This window comes from Bufo bufo, chromosome 2 (assembly GCF_905171765.1).
Source record: "Bufo bufo chromosome 2, aBufBuf1.1, whole genome shotgun sequence".
NCBI classification, from domain to species: Eukaryota; Metazoa; Chordata; class Amphibia; order Anura; family Bufonidae; genus Bufo; species Bufo bufo.
The window spans coordinates 35,019,009-35,033,840 of record NC_053390.1 but is presented as its reverse complement, the minus strand read 5'-3'; the positions used below and the strand labels follow the sequence as shown (position 1 = coordinate 35,033,840).

Genomic DNA, 14,832 nt, shown 5'->3' with positions numbered 1-14,832 from the left:
GTAATAATAGATGATATGATTGGAGAGGTGATGGACTCAGTAGTGATATTTACTGATGTGTCTCCCCATACCCAGGATTACACAGTGGTGAAGAAGACCTCTAGTGAATGCTGTCAGGCAACTGTGTCTGAAGGATGGGGAAGAACCCTGAGCCCAATCACAGGGCCTCCACCTCATCCCCTGATACATGAGGAAATCAATACACAGAAGATCCTAGATCTCATCCACAAGATGATTGAGCTGCTGACTGGAGAGGTGACACTGCTGGGAATGCTGGGACATTATACAGTAACAGCACTGGAGGGGTCTGGGTGATGACTGTATCATTGTGTTGTCAGGTTCCTATAAGGTGTCAGGATGTCACTGTCTATTTCTCCATGGAGGAGTGGGAGTATGTAGAAGGACACAAGGATCTGTACAAGGACATCTTGGTAGAGGACTATCGGCCCCTCGCATCACCAGGTAATAGACAGGACTAAATACACCCGTCCTTTAATTATCTGTATGTAAAGAATGAATTCAGTCACTGTATGCGTCTCCTACAGGAAGATCCAGTAAGAGAAGAACACCAGAGAGATGTCCCAGTCCTCTTCTTCCACAGGATCATCAGGTAGATGGAGATATTCCCTAGGATTTGTAGAAGGCTGTGAAGTCCTTGTGTTCTATCTTGTTTTATATTTGTGTAATCAGCAAGGTAAAGATGGCAGGATTAAAGCTGACCATATACATAATAGGGCAGATTTACTAATATTCTCAATAAGACAGTTTAAATTTACACAGACAGTCTTAAACTTTATGATAGTGGATGATGCTCAATGATCTTGCCCACCTTTGGACCGTCTAGTCTTACTTTAAACTGCCTATTTGTTGGCTTAGTGTTACTCCAACAACGCAACAAATATTTGGTGCAATGTTGCATTTAAGCCATGCTACTCTCCTTTGCAGCCGCGCCCCTTGTCAGGCGAGGCAGAAACATTGCCTAAAAGTGTCTAAAACTGTTAAAAATTGTGGAGCAGTTTTTGTCCAAAAGTTCTGCATTTTCAATAACTCTGCCTGTTGATGTTTGGATCTCACAACGCTCTGGCTATGCGTACTGCTGGTTCAACTAAGGAACCAATAGACTGGATGCCTACCTATTTAATCCCTTATTTACCCCGAGACAAACCACATCAGATGTGTCTGGCCAAAGCTGATCTCCCTCCACTGAAACAACCTGAATCATGTCCAGCTTCTAGGAGACATGCAGCTATTTGGCTCACATAACTACTGCTGTCTTGTCATTTTTGGTAATCCTGATAAGTAATGATCTCTTATATTCCTCTAGAATATTCCATGTGATTTCTATGAGTGACAGTGACTTTTATCATGTTTATTTTGCAGCATTTTAATCAAGATAAAGATGTAAACAATTTTAAAGCTACAGAGATGTATGTGAGGGGTGATGACCAGAATAAGGTGGAAATTCCTACTGAGACCTATGTGAGAGGTGATGACCAGTATAAGGAGAACATTCTTATTAAGACCTATGTGAGAGGTGATAACCACTATAAGGAGGACATCCTTACTGAGACCTATGTGAGAGGTGATGATCAGTGTAAGGAAGACATTCTTACATATACATATGTGAAAAGTGATTACCAGTGTAAGGAAGAAATTCCTACAGAGACATATGTGAGAGGTGATGACCAGTGTAAGGAAGACATTCCTACTGAGACATATGTGAGAAGTGATAACCAGTATAAGGAGGACATCCTTACTGAGACCTACGTGAGGGGTGATGACCAGTGTAAGGAAGAAATTCCTACAGAGACATATGTGAGAGGTGATGACCAGTATAAGGAGGACATTTCTGCAGACAACTGCCCAGGTGAGTCATAACCATTAAATAAAGCAGAGAAGTGTCACAGATTCTACTTATTCATTGCCCGCAACTGTTTTGTGTTAAATTTTTAAGCTCTGGAGTTCTTTCAGTTTCTTAGCTGTATATTCCCCAATTTGGTCCTAAAACATCAAATTCTGACCAAATCTGAGTTATAGGTGATAACACATGCTGTGCATTTAAAGTATGGAAGCAAAAATACTGCTGGAATATGGATATGAAACATACCAATGTGAACAAGGCTACTATCATTGCTAATGAGGTAAAGTCGAAATTTTGGGACAAATGAACCATTAGCTCCTTATAGACTACTATCCAGTTAATGTGTGCTAACCAAAAAAAGAACATCATCAACATAGGAAAATATTATTGTAGTACCTTGTAGTACGTAACATCTGAAATTCGACTTAAAATGACTTAGGTGCATAAAAGTTTACTAAACTATGATAAAATATATACAGTATATATTTCCCCAGTCGTCTCCATGACAGCACATCCTGAGACTGACTTCCTCTGATAGGACAGGAAAAAACACAGAGACGTTAAAAACCCTACCCCCTCCTCTCATCGCCAATGTTTTTTCCTGCCCTGCCAGGGAATGAAGACCGGAGAGGTGCTGGGAGCTCTATGGGGTTCCTGGCGGTATCGTTCTTGGCTCATCTTTGCGCATCTTCTATACAGACCAGAGGTCGGTTCCAGCGGCTCGGCTCTCCCTCCTCCTGCAAAGGTCTGTGCCCGGGCCCCTGCTGGTGTTGGTGGCCCCAGCGAAGTTCCCTCCTGTGGCGGTCCAGGGGGGTAGGGTGGCTGGAGCGAAGCTGGGATGCGCTTCCCTCCAGCCGCCGGGTGATGACGTCAGACGCCGAGGGGGCGTGGCTTAGCGTCATGACGTCACACCGCCACTCGTCCCTGTACTTGCCTAGTAGAATAAAAACGGCAAAATGCCGGCTGAAGATGGCGCACAGCGTTTTCACCTCGGCTTCTGCCTCTGGCGATTTTAGTGGACGGGACCTGCTGAACATGAGTGCCCCTACCACACCTGGCTCAGTATCGGAGCCTCCTTCTACCCAGGGTCCAGCGAGTAACCTGTGTCAGGCACCCTCCTTTGTGATGTTTGCCCTATGGTGGCTGACCCTTCTCTACCTTATATGTTTCAGGGAGAAAAGGAGTCTTCCTCCTCGGTTAAGGTTAGGACCAGGAAGTGTGGCATGTGTCTTAAACGTCTGCCCTCTTCTGGTTCTAAACCTCTGTGCAAGGAATATACTGCATCTGTTGTGAAGTCCGAGTCCTTTGGCTTGTTGGAAGACATCAAGGCCATTGTTAGAGAAGAGGTTCAATCTGCCCTGGCATCCCAAAAAATAGATGCGTCTCCCTCTCCCCCCAGGCCCCCTCCTCCTAGACCGAGATCTTCTAGAGATCTTATCAGTGTGGGAAGTGATTCCGATTCAGTAAATCCTGATCTGTCGGATACTGAGATCCTGGATATACCCCAGGGATCTGACGAAGATAACGAATACAGAAGATTTGTGTTTAACCCTGCAGATATTGAACTGTTAATTAAAGCCATAAGGGCCACAATCAGGATGGAGATTCCCAGGAAGCCCAGAACAGTTCAGGAGGAGATATTCGGGGATCTGGGGGAAAGGCATCAGTCTGTGTTTCCAGTGCCGGATAATGTACAGAAGCTAATTAAAGCCGAATGGGATAAACCTGAAAAGTTCTGCCATTCCCTGCGGCATTAAGAGGAGGTATCCCTTTGACGAAGCAGATTGCACAGACTGGGAGTCCATCCCTAGAGTCGATGCTCCAGTGGCCAAAGTCGCAAAACGCATGGTTCTTCCCTTTGAAGACGCCGCACAATTGAAAGATCCCATGCACAGGAAGGCGGAAAGCCTTCTAAAGAAAACATGGGAAGCTACGGCAGCTCTTTTAAAACTGGGAGAAGCTGCAACATGTATGGTCCGTACCTTAAAAGTCTGGTTGGAGCAGCTAGAGCTCCATTTAATTAATAAAACCCCCGGGAGCAAATCTTGGATAGCCTTCCCCTATTAAAGATGGCCACTAGCTTCCTAGCAGATGCCTCAGCAGAGTCCGTTAGATTATCTGCCCGTACAGCAGTCCTATCCAATACCATTAGAAGAGTCTTTTGGCTGAAGGCCTGGTCGGGTGATATGACATCCAAGAATAAGCTGATTTCTCTCCCGTTCCATGGCCAGTATGTCTTTGGCCCCGACTTGGATAGAATCCTGGAAAAAACCACCGACTGCAAAAGAGGGTTTTCCGAAGACAGATCCAAAAATAAGAGGCATTTTTTTCGGAATAGACCACAACATCAGGATTCCAAAACAGATAAAGGAATTTCCTTTTCAATCCCAATAAGGGGGATCCTTCCTCCTCCAAACAATGATGCCATCCGGGTTGGAGGAGGACTTATCTCTTTTATACACACCTGGGAGCAGATCATCACAGACCCCTTTATTGTCAAAATTATAAGAGAGGGTTACGTGATAGAATTGGAATATCTTCCTCCACAAAAATTCACCTTAAAATTCACCCAGGCAGCCCCATTGACTTGAGCATCGGAGCAGTTCATGCTCCGATGCTCTCCTTTGCCCTGCGCTAAATCGCGCAGGGCAAAGGCATTTTTAGGAGTTCTGGTGACATACCGGGGCTCTCCATGGGGCTGCCAGGAAGCCCGGTGACATCACCGAAGCCTGCTCATCAGAGCCGGTGACGTCACCGAACACACTGCCGGGCGGAAGCTTCTGCCCGGCAGTGTGTTATGATAAACAAAAGAGCCCGTGGGCAAGGGAGCGCATCGAAGCATGAGATTCTCCAATGCTAGCCTCAGGGGGGCTGCCTGCGTGAAAATAAGGGTATGTCCGGGTTCAGCTCTGAACCCGGACAACCCCTTTAACCCGGCTCACCTTATCTCAAATGTCCTTTCTGTCCGACGGCATAAGAGAGTTATTATGCCTGGGAGCAGTGGAATGTGTTCCCAACCGAGAAATAGGAAGGAGTCACTATTCGCCATTATTTTTAGTCCGGAAACCAACTGGGAAATTCAGGACTATAATAAACCTGAAGCCACTAAAAAATTAATCACTTCTCGCAGATTCAAGATGGAGACAATAAGATCTGTCAGCGTTCTCCACGTGCTGCCGAACACCAGCCGTGCCATCCGCTCTGCTGACCATCTTCAGACTTGATAATGGGGTCAGTAGTACCCCGAAACGCGTTATCTACGAATAAACTGCAAACTGTTAAACAACCGGTTGTGAATGTGCGCCTCTCACTGTCCTTACGGCCAACTTACATGGTCCAGTTCCCCTTTGTTTCTACAGTTCTACCCGAGTGGTGGGGTGGCTCCCACCCACGGTGATTGGACGAGTCCAGGCTGCACCAACCGATAACCATCTTTATTTAACCTTCATTGTGGTTTGCGCCCAAAGTGGTGCAACCCCAATAGGTGAGCAAACCATTTCTAATTGTGGACATTCCACCTATCAGACATACTCACCCTATGAGCGCCTTTCTCTATCCTTTGGCCACTATAATCTAGACGTGAGAAGGGCCGTTCTTCATTATATTGAAGTTTCTAAAGAATGGAGGATTGACAAGAACCTGTTTATGCAGTTTTTTGGCCCTAACAAAGGCAAAAAAGCGACTAAGAGCTCCATTTCGCGTTGGATAAGGAGTGCAATTACAGAGGCATATTCTGCCTCCGGTAAAGAACCTCCCCCTTCTCTTAGAGCCCATTCAGTGAGAGCAGTGTCCACCTCCTGGACCAAAAGGGCCTCTGCCTCCCTAGAATAAATTTGAAGGGCGGCCACTTGGAAGAGGGCCCATACCTTTACTAAACATTATAGGCTGGACGTATTCGCCAATGAGGATATGGCATTTGGACGCAAGGTCTTGGGTGCTGTAGTCCCTCCCTGAGTTGTTCACTTTGTTAGTTCTCAGGATGTTCTGTCATGGAGACGACTGGGGAAATGAGTATTACACTCACTGGTAATCCGGTTTCCTGGAAGTCTCCATGACAGCACATATTTTCCGCCCATTTTATTATTTTCAAAATTCTTAAGTTCTACCCCTTATCCTGGTTTCCGTTAAAATACACTGGCGATGAGGGGAAGGTGTGGGGTTTTTAACCTCTGTGTTTTTTCCTGTCCAATCAAAGGAAGTCAGTCTTAGGATGTGCTGTCATGGAGTCTTCCAGAAAACCGGATTACCCGTGAGTGTAATACTCATATACTTATATGCAGGTCTCATACACACGACCGTGTCTATTTTGCAGTCCGCAAATCCTGAAAACATGACAGGTTGAGGAACTCTGGTCTATTGCACAACTACACCCTGCTGCTGCAACAGAGCAATGGTTAACGTTTCCTGTTTTTGAGCTCTATTTTCATGCATCCATTTTCTCTTCTTAAATTTTTGTTTTGTACTCCCTGCCTTCCAGGAGCCATAGCTTTTTTATTTTTTACCTTCACGTCGCCGTATCAGGGCTTGTTTTTTTGTGAGAAGTTGTTCTTTATAATGGCACCATTTAATATCTCATATGATGATGTGGGAACCTGGGATTTTTTTTTTTTATTCAGTTGCAATTGTAAAAAAAAAACGCAATTCCGCAATTGTAATTGTAGTTTTCATTTTTACGGTGCTCACTATGAATTAAAAATGACATGTTAATTTTATTCTGGGGTTCAGTACAATTAAGAGTAATACCAAATTGTAATAGTTTTTCTTATGTTTTAGTACTGAAAAATTTTTTTTTTTTTTTTTTTTAAATTTACATTGCCATCTCTGACATCCATAACTTTTTTATATTTAGATCTACAGTGCAAGCTGTAGTTGCAGAACGAGCTGTAGTTTTGATACCATTTTGGGCTGTGAATTTTTGATCACTTTTTATTCAGCTTTTTGGGAGGGGAAGTTACTAGAAACAATGATTCGGCCATACATGATACATTTTAATAATTTGTGCATTTTCCAACATGGCAATCATCATTGTGATCATTCATTCCCATACAGAATCATTTTTTGCCACCAGCAGATCCCTTTTTACACAGCATGATCTGCTTCCATCAATTAAAGATTCTATGTGCTGCATGAAAGATCTGATCATTGGCCCATGTGAAAAGGCCTTTACAGTTTTACTTTTTATGTAAAAAGGATACAGATTATATAGATATACTTTTTAACCACCTCAGCCCCCAGTGCTTAAACACCCTGAAAGACCAGGCCACTTTTTACACTTCTGACCTACACTACTTTCACCGTTTATTGCTCGGTCATGCAACTTACCACCCAAATGAATTTTACCTCCTTTTCTTCTCACTAATAGAGCTTTCATTTGGTGGTATTTCATTGCTGCTGACATTTTTACTTTTTTTGTTATTAATCGAAATTTAACGATTTTTTTGCAAAAAAATGACATTTTTCACTTTCAGTTGTAAAATTTTGCAAAAAAAACGACATCCATATATAAATTTTGCTCTAAATTTATTCTTCTACATGTCTTTGATAAAAAAAAAATTTTGGGTAAAAAAAAAATGGTTTGGGTAAAAGTTATAGCGTTTACAAACTATGGTACAAAAATGTGAATTTCCGCTTTTTGAAGCAGCTCTGACTTTCTGAGCACCTGTCATGTTTCCTGAGGTTCTACAATGGCCAGACAGTACAAACACCCCACAAATGACCCTATTTCGGAAAGTAGACACCCTAAGGTATTCGCTGATGGGCATAGTGAGTTCATAGAACTTTTTTTTTTTTGTCACAAGTTAGTGGAAAATGATGATTTTTTTCTTTTTTTTTTCTTTTCTTACAAAGTCTCATATTCCACTAACTTGTGCCAAAAAATTAAAACTTCTATGAACTCACTATGCCCATCACGAAATACCTTGGGGTCTCTTCTTTCCAAAATGGGGTCACTTGTGGGGTGGTTATACTGCCCTGGCATTCTAGGGGCCCAAATGTGTGGTAAGGAGTTTGAAATCAAATTCTGTAAAAAATGACCTGTGAAATCCGAAAGGTGCTCTTTGGAATATGGGCCCCTTTGCCCACCTAGGCTGCAAAAAAGTGTCACACATCTGGTATCTCCGTACTCAGGAGAAGGTGGGGAATGTGTTTTGGGGTGTCATTTTATATATACCCATGCTGGGTGAGAGAAATATCTTGGTCAAATGCCAACTTTGTATAAAAAAATGGGAAAAGTTGTCTTTTGCCAAGATATTTCTCTCACCCAGCATGGGTATATGTAAAATGACACCCCAAAACACATTCCCCAACTTCTCCTGAGTACGGAGATACCAGATGTGTGACACTTTTTTGCAGCCTAGGTGGGCAAAGGGGCCCATATTCCAAAGAGCACCTTTCGGATTTCACAGGTCATTTTTTACAGAATTTGATTTCAAACTCCTTACCACACATTTGGGCCCCTAGAATGCCAGGGCAGTATAACTACCCCACAAGTGACCCCATTTTGGAAAGAAGACACCCCAAGGTATTCCGTGAGGGGCATGGCAAGTTCCTAGAATTTTTTATTTTTTGTCACAAGTTAGTGGAAAATGATGATTTATTTATTTATTTATTTATTTCATACAAAGTCTCATATTCCACTAACTTGTGACAAAAAATAAAAACTTCCATGAACTCACTATGCCCATCAGCGAATACCTTGGGGTCTCTTCTTTCCAAAATGGGGTCACTTGTGGGGTAGTTATACTGCCCTGGCATTCTAGGGGCCCAAATGTGTGGTAAGGAGTTTGAAATCAAATTCTCTAAAAAATGACCTGTGAAATCCGAAAGGTGCTCTTTGGAATATGGGCCCCTTTGCCCACCTAGGCTGCAAAAAAGTGTCACACATCTGGTATCTCCGTACTCAGGAGAAGTTGAGGAATGTGTTTTGGGGTGTCTTTTTACATATACCCATGCTGGGTGAGATAAATATCTTGGTCAAATGCCAACTTTGTATAAAAAAATGGGAAAAGTTGTCTTTTGCCAAGATATTTCTCTCACCCAGCATGGGTATATTTAAAATGACACCCCAAAACACATTCCCCAACTTCTCCTGAGTACGGAGATACCAGATGTGGGACACTTTTTTGCAGCCTAGGTGGGCAAAGGGGCCCATATTCCAAAGAGCACCTTTCGGATTTCACAGGTCATTTTTTACAGAATTTGATTTCAAACTCCTTACCACACATTTGGGCCCCTAGAATGCCAGGGCAGTATAACTACCCCACAAGTGACCCCATTTTGGAAAGAAGAGACCCCAAGGTATTCGCTGATGGGCATAGTGAGTTCATGGAAGTTTTTATTTTTTGTCACAAGTTAGTGGAATATGAGACTTTGTATGAAAAAAAATAAAAAATAAAAAATCAGCATTTTCCACTAACTTGTGACAAAAAATAAAAAATTCTAGGAACTCGCCATGCCCCTCACGGAATACCTTGGGGTGTATTCTTTCAAAATGGGGTCACTTGTGGGGTAGTTATACTGCCCTGGCATTTTCCAGGGGCCCTAATGTGTGGTAAGTAGGTAAATGACCTGTGAAATCCTAAAGGTGCTCTTTGGAATATGGGCCCCTTTGCCCACCTAGGCTGCAAAAAAGTGTCACACATGTGGTATCGCCGTATTCAGGAGAAGTTGGGGAATGTGTTTTGGGGTGTCATTTTACATATACCCTTGCTGGGTGAGAGAAATATCTTGACAAAAGACAACTTTTCCCATTTTTTTATACAAAGTTGGCATTTGACCAAGATATTTCTCTCACCCAGCATGGGTATATGTAAAATGACACCCCAAAACACATTCCCCAACTTCTCCTGAGTACGGCGATACCAGATGTGTGACACTTTTTTGCAGCCTAGATGCGCAAAGGTGCCCAAATTCCTTTTAGGAGGGCATTTTTAGACATTTGGATACCAGACTTCTTCTCACGCTTTGGGGCCCCTAGAATGCCAGGGCAGTATAAATACCCCACATGTGACCCCATTTTGGAAAGAAGACACCCCAAGGTATTCAATGAGGGGCATGGCGAGTTCATAGAAATTATTTTTTTTTGGCACAAGTTAGCGGAAATTGATATTTTTAATTTTTTTCTCACAAAGTCTCCCGTTCCGCTAACTTGGGACAAAAATTTCAATCTTTCATGGACTCAATATGCCCCTCACGGAATACCTGGGGGTGTCTTCTTTCCGAAATGGGGTCACATGTGGGGTATTTATACTGCCCTGGTATTCTAGGGGCCCTAAAGCGTGAGAAGAAGTCTGGAATATAAATGTCTAAAAAATTTTACGCATTTGGATTCCGTGAGGGGTATGGTGAGTTCATGTGAGATTTTATTTTTTGACACAAGTTAGTGGAATATGAGACTTTGTAAGAAAAAAAATATATAATTCCGCTAACTTGGGCCAAAAAAATGTCTGAATGGAGCCTTACAGAGGGTGATCAATGACAGGGGGGTGATCAATGACAGGGGGGTGATCAATGACAGGGGGGGTGATCAATGACAGGGGTGTGATCAATGACAGGGGGGTGATCAATGACAGGGGGGTGATCAATGACAGGGGGGTGATCAGGGAGTCTATATGGGGTGATAACCACAGTCATTGATCATGCCCCTGTAAGGCTTCATTCAGACGTCCGGATGCGTTTTGCGGATCCGATCCATCTATCAGTGCATCCGTAAAAATCATGCGGACATCTGAATGGAGCTTTACAGGGGGGTAATCAATGACAGGGGGGTGATCAGGGAGTCTATATGGGGTGATCACCACAGTCATTGATCACGCCCCTGTAAGGCTTCATTCAGACGTCCGGATGCGTTTTGCGGATCTGATCCATCTATCAGTGCATCCGTAAAAATCATGCGGACATCTGAATGGAGCTTTACAGGGGGTTGATCAATGACAGGGGTGTAATCAATGACAGGGGGGAAATCAATGACAGGGGGGTGATCAGGGAGTCTATATGGGGTGATAACCACAGTCATTGATCATGCCCCTGTAAGGCTTCATTCAGACGTCCGTATGCGTTTTGCGGATCGGATCCATCTATCAGTGCATCCGTAAAAATCATGCGGACATCTGAATGGAGCTTTACAGGGGGGTGATCAATGACAGGGTGGTGATCAATGACAGGGGGGTGATCAGGGAGTCTATATGGGGTGATCACCACAGTCATTGATCACGCCCCTGTAAGGCTTCATTCAGACGTCCGGATGCGTTTTGCGGATCCGATCCATCTATCAGTGCGTCCGTCAGAATCATGCGGACATCTGAATGGAGCTTTACAGGGGGTTGATCAATGACAGGGGTGTAATCAATGACAGGGGGGTGATCAGGGAGTCTATATGGGGTGATAACCACAGTCATTGATCATGCCCCTGTAAGGCTTCATTCAGACGTCCGTATGCGTTTTGCGGATCCGATCCATCTATCAGTGCATCCGTAAAAATCATGCGGACATCTGAATGGAGCTTTACAGGGGGGTGATCAATGACAGGGGTGTAATCAATGACAGGGGGGTGATCAGGGAGTCTATATGGGGTGATCACCACAGTCATTGATCATGCCCCTGTAAGGCTTCATTCAGACGTCCGGATGCGTTTTGCGGATCGGATCCATCTATCAGTGCATCCGTAAAAATCATGCGGACATCTGAATGGAGCTTTACAGGGGGGTGATCAGGGAGTCTATATGGGGTGATCACCACAGTCATTGATCATGCCCCTGTAAGGCTTCATTCAGACGTCCGGATGCGTTTTGCGGATCCGATCCATCTATCAGTGGATCCGTAAAAATCATGCGGACGTCTGAATGGAGATTTACAGGGGGGTGATCAATGACAGGGGGGTAATCAATGACAGGGGGGTGATCAGGGAGTCTATATGGGGTGATCAGGGGTGATCAGGGGCTAATAAGGGGTTAATAAGTGACGGGGGGGGGTGTAGTGTAGTGTAGTGGTGCTTGGTGCTACTTTACTGAGCTACCTGTGTCCTCTGGTGGTCGATCCAAACAAAGGGGACCACCAGAGGACCAGGTAGCAGGTATATTAGACGCTGTTATGAAAACAGCGTCTAATATACCTGTTAGGGGTTAAAAAAAACACATCTCCAGCCTGCCAGCGAACGATCGCCGCTGGCAGGCTGGAGATCAACTCTCTTACCTTCCGTTCCTGTGAGCGCGCGCGCCTGTGTGCGCGCGTTCACAGGAAATCTCGCGTCTCGCGAGAGGACGCGCCGGCGCGTCCAGGAGGAATGAATCAACCACCTCCAGGACGCGTCTGTGCGTACAGCGGTCCGGAGGTGGTTAAAGGGAACCTGTCACCAGTTTTATGGTGTCCTAACTAAGAGCAACATAAATAAGTGACTGATTTTCTTAGCAAAATGCTGGGTCACTTTCTTTAATTGACCCAGTCAATCTGCCAACATCTTGTATTGAAAAGCTCCAGCTGATAATGATGAGTCATGAATATTTATGAGCTCCTGACTCTCCCCGCCTACCTGCTGCTGATTGACAGTATTTTTTCCATATGAATCAGCAGCAGGTGAGCAGGGGAGTGGCTATATCTCTGAATTAAAAAAACACTGGACTCACTGACATCACGCTGGACTCAAATCTGCATGCGGCATGTGGCATCTTTGTGTGTATATTATGAGGTAACCATCTGTCACACCAGTAAGTGAATACATCTAAGGTACTTTTTAGTAGTTAATGATTGTATATAATTAGTTAGATTATAATCAAATATCCACATGACAGGTTCCCTTTAAAGTTATACTATTCTTAAATAATACAACATTTTTTTCTTGGCAGATGATAGTACTTGGAGCTCAGAGGGACATCTGATATCTTCATATTTTACAGCTGATGATTGTGGTATCAAACAAGACACATATGAAGATCGTGCCATTATCTCAGATATAATCTCAGCTCTATCATCTGACCCTCTTCAACATCCTCAATCTTCTGATTCATCACAGACTGTTAAGCAGAATATAACTCACAGAAGATGTTTTGTACGTCAAAGTGCACACACAGGGGAGAAGCCATATTCATGTCCAGTATGTGAGAAATGTTTTACTCGGAAAGCAGCTCTTGTTGAACATCAAAAAACTCACACAGGGGAGAAGCCATATTCATGTCCAGTATGTGAGAAATGTTTTATTCGGAAAACAGCTCTTGTTGAACATCAAAAAACTCACACAGGGGAGAAGCCATTTTCTTGTCCAGAATGTGGGAAATGTTTTACTCGGAAAGCAGCTCTTCTCGAACATAAAAAAACTCACACGGGAGAGAAACCATTTTTATGTTCAGAATGCGGGAAATGTTTTACCATGAAATCACATCTTGCTGAACATCAAAAAACTCACACAGGAGAGAAGCCATTTTCTTGTCCAGAATGTGGGAAACGTTTTCGCATCAAATCAATTCTTGTTACACATAAGAGAACTCACACAGGGGAGAAGCCATTTTCATGTTCCGAATGTGGGAAATGTTTTACGCAGAGATCAAATTTTTTCCAACATAAAAAAACTCACACGGGAGAGAAGCCGTTTTTATGTTCAGAGTGCGGGATGTGTTATTCTCAGAAAGCACATCTTATTGAACATCAGAAAATTCACACAGGAGAGAAGCCGTTTTCATGTCCAGAATGTGGAAAATGTTTTAGTCGGAAATCACATCTTATTGTACATCAAAGAACTCACATAGTGAAGATGCCATTTTCGTGTCCCGTATGTGGAAAGTTTTTTAGCCGCAAGTCAGCTCTAATCGCACATGAGAGAACTCATACAGAAAAAACATTTTTATGTCTAGAATGTGGGAAATATTTTACCAACAAAGCATATCTTCTGAACCATCAAAGAGCTCACACAATGGAGTAGACATTTATAACAAAAAAAATACAACAGTTACAGTCAAAGTATGAATTGATGATTATGAATAGCGATGAGCGAAGTTCACAAAAATTCGATTTGGCCGCTTCAAAAAAACTTTGCTGCATGATGAAAAACTTTATCTCGAAGCGCATCTCTTTGTAAATAGCGGGTGCAATGACAAAAATTATTCATTCAATATACAGAAAATAACAAACTTTGTCTTCTTCTCATTGTCTGTCGCTAGTAGAGGCCTAAGCATGGCAGGCAGGATCCCCCAGAAGTATCTTGCTGGATGAGCAGCCAATACCGCACTTGCATCAATCTTGACAGGATTCGGCTTCAGGTGTAGAGGAATTGTTTTTTTGGAATGCTTTCTCCATCGCAACACCCTCCACGTCGTTGAATAAACTGAAGACTGGCCGATTCTCTCCTAAGAATTTAATGCTATTATTAAATTTATTAAACATTTTATTATGAAATTAATTCCATATATATTATAAAATTTGGTGTCTCCATGATCAATCTGCAGCGTGGGGATCCCACACAGGTTCTACACACTTCCAAAATATGGGGCGAATAGATGACGGATGATCGACGCTCCATGATCTATAGGAGCTGCTTTTGGAAGCCGAGGTTCATTTCTGAGACGTCTGTGTGGGAATCCAAAGACCATCTCCATCTCTGTGCACCACAGGATGTCCTCCTCCTGTGTTAGTAAAAATAAAAATAAAAATTATTATAACATTTATTAAAAATTTTATTATTAAAGGGGTTGTCCAAGTTATATTTATTGATGACCTATCCTCAGGATAGGTCATCAATATCAGAGCGGCGGGGGGTTCAACACCCGACACCCCCGCCGATCAGCTGTTTGAAGAGAAGGCGCGTGCTGTGGCATCGCTGCCTCCTCTTCATTGTTTACCTGCTCGCCGTTGCATCTGCAGCCGTGAGCAGGTGTAATTACACCCAAGCCGTCCCATTCATTTCAATGGTACGGATCGCTCCTATACAAGTGTATCTCCTCTTATATATCGATATCTATGTTTTATATATATGTTTTTTATATATA

General features: G+C 43.2%; 1 protein-coding gene across 1 annotated transcript; it reads left to right on the top strand.

Annotated features, from left to right (window-relative positions):
• The first annotated feature begins 406 nt into the window (after window positions 1-406).
• LOC120992117 (zinc finger protein OZF-like) lies at window positions 407-13,913 on the top strand. Its single transcript, XM_040420892.1, has 4 exons — window positions 407-462; window positions 546-610; window positions 1,381-1,867; window positions 12,700-13,913. Exons 3-4 carry the CDS (start codon window positions 1,426-1,428, stop codon window positions 13,767-13,769), a joined length of 1,512 nt encoding a protein of 503 aa, XP_040276826.1. The 5' UTR covers window positions 407-462; window positions 546-610; window positions 1,381-1,425; the 3' UTR covers window positions 13,770-13,913.
• Window positions 13,914-14,832: the final 919 nt, after the last annotated feature.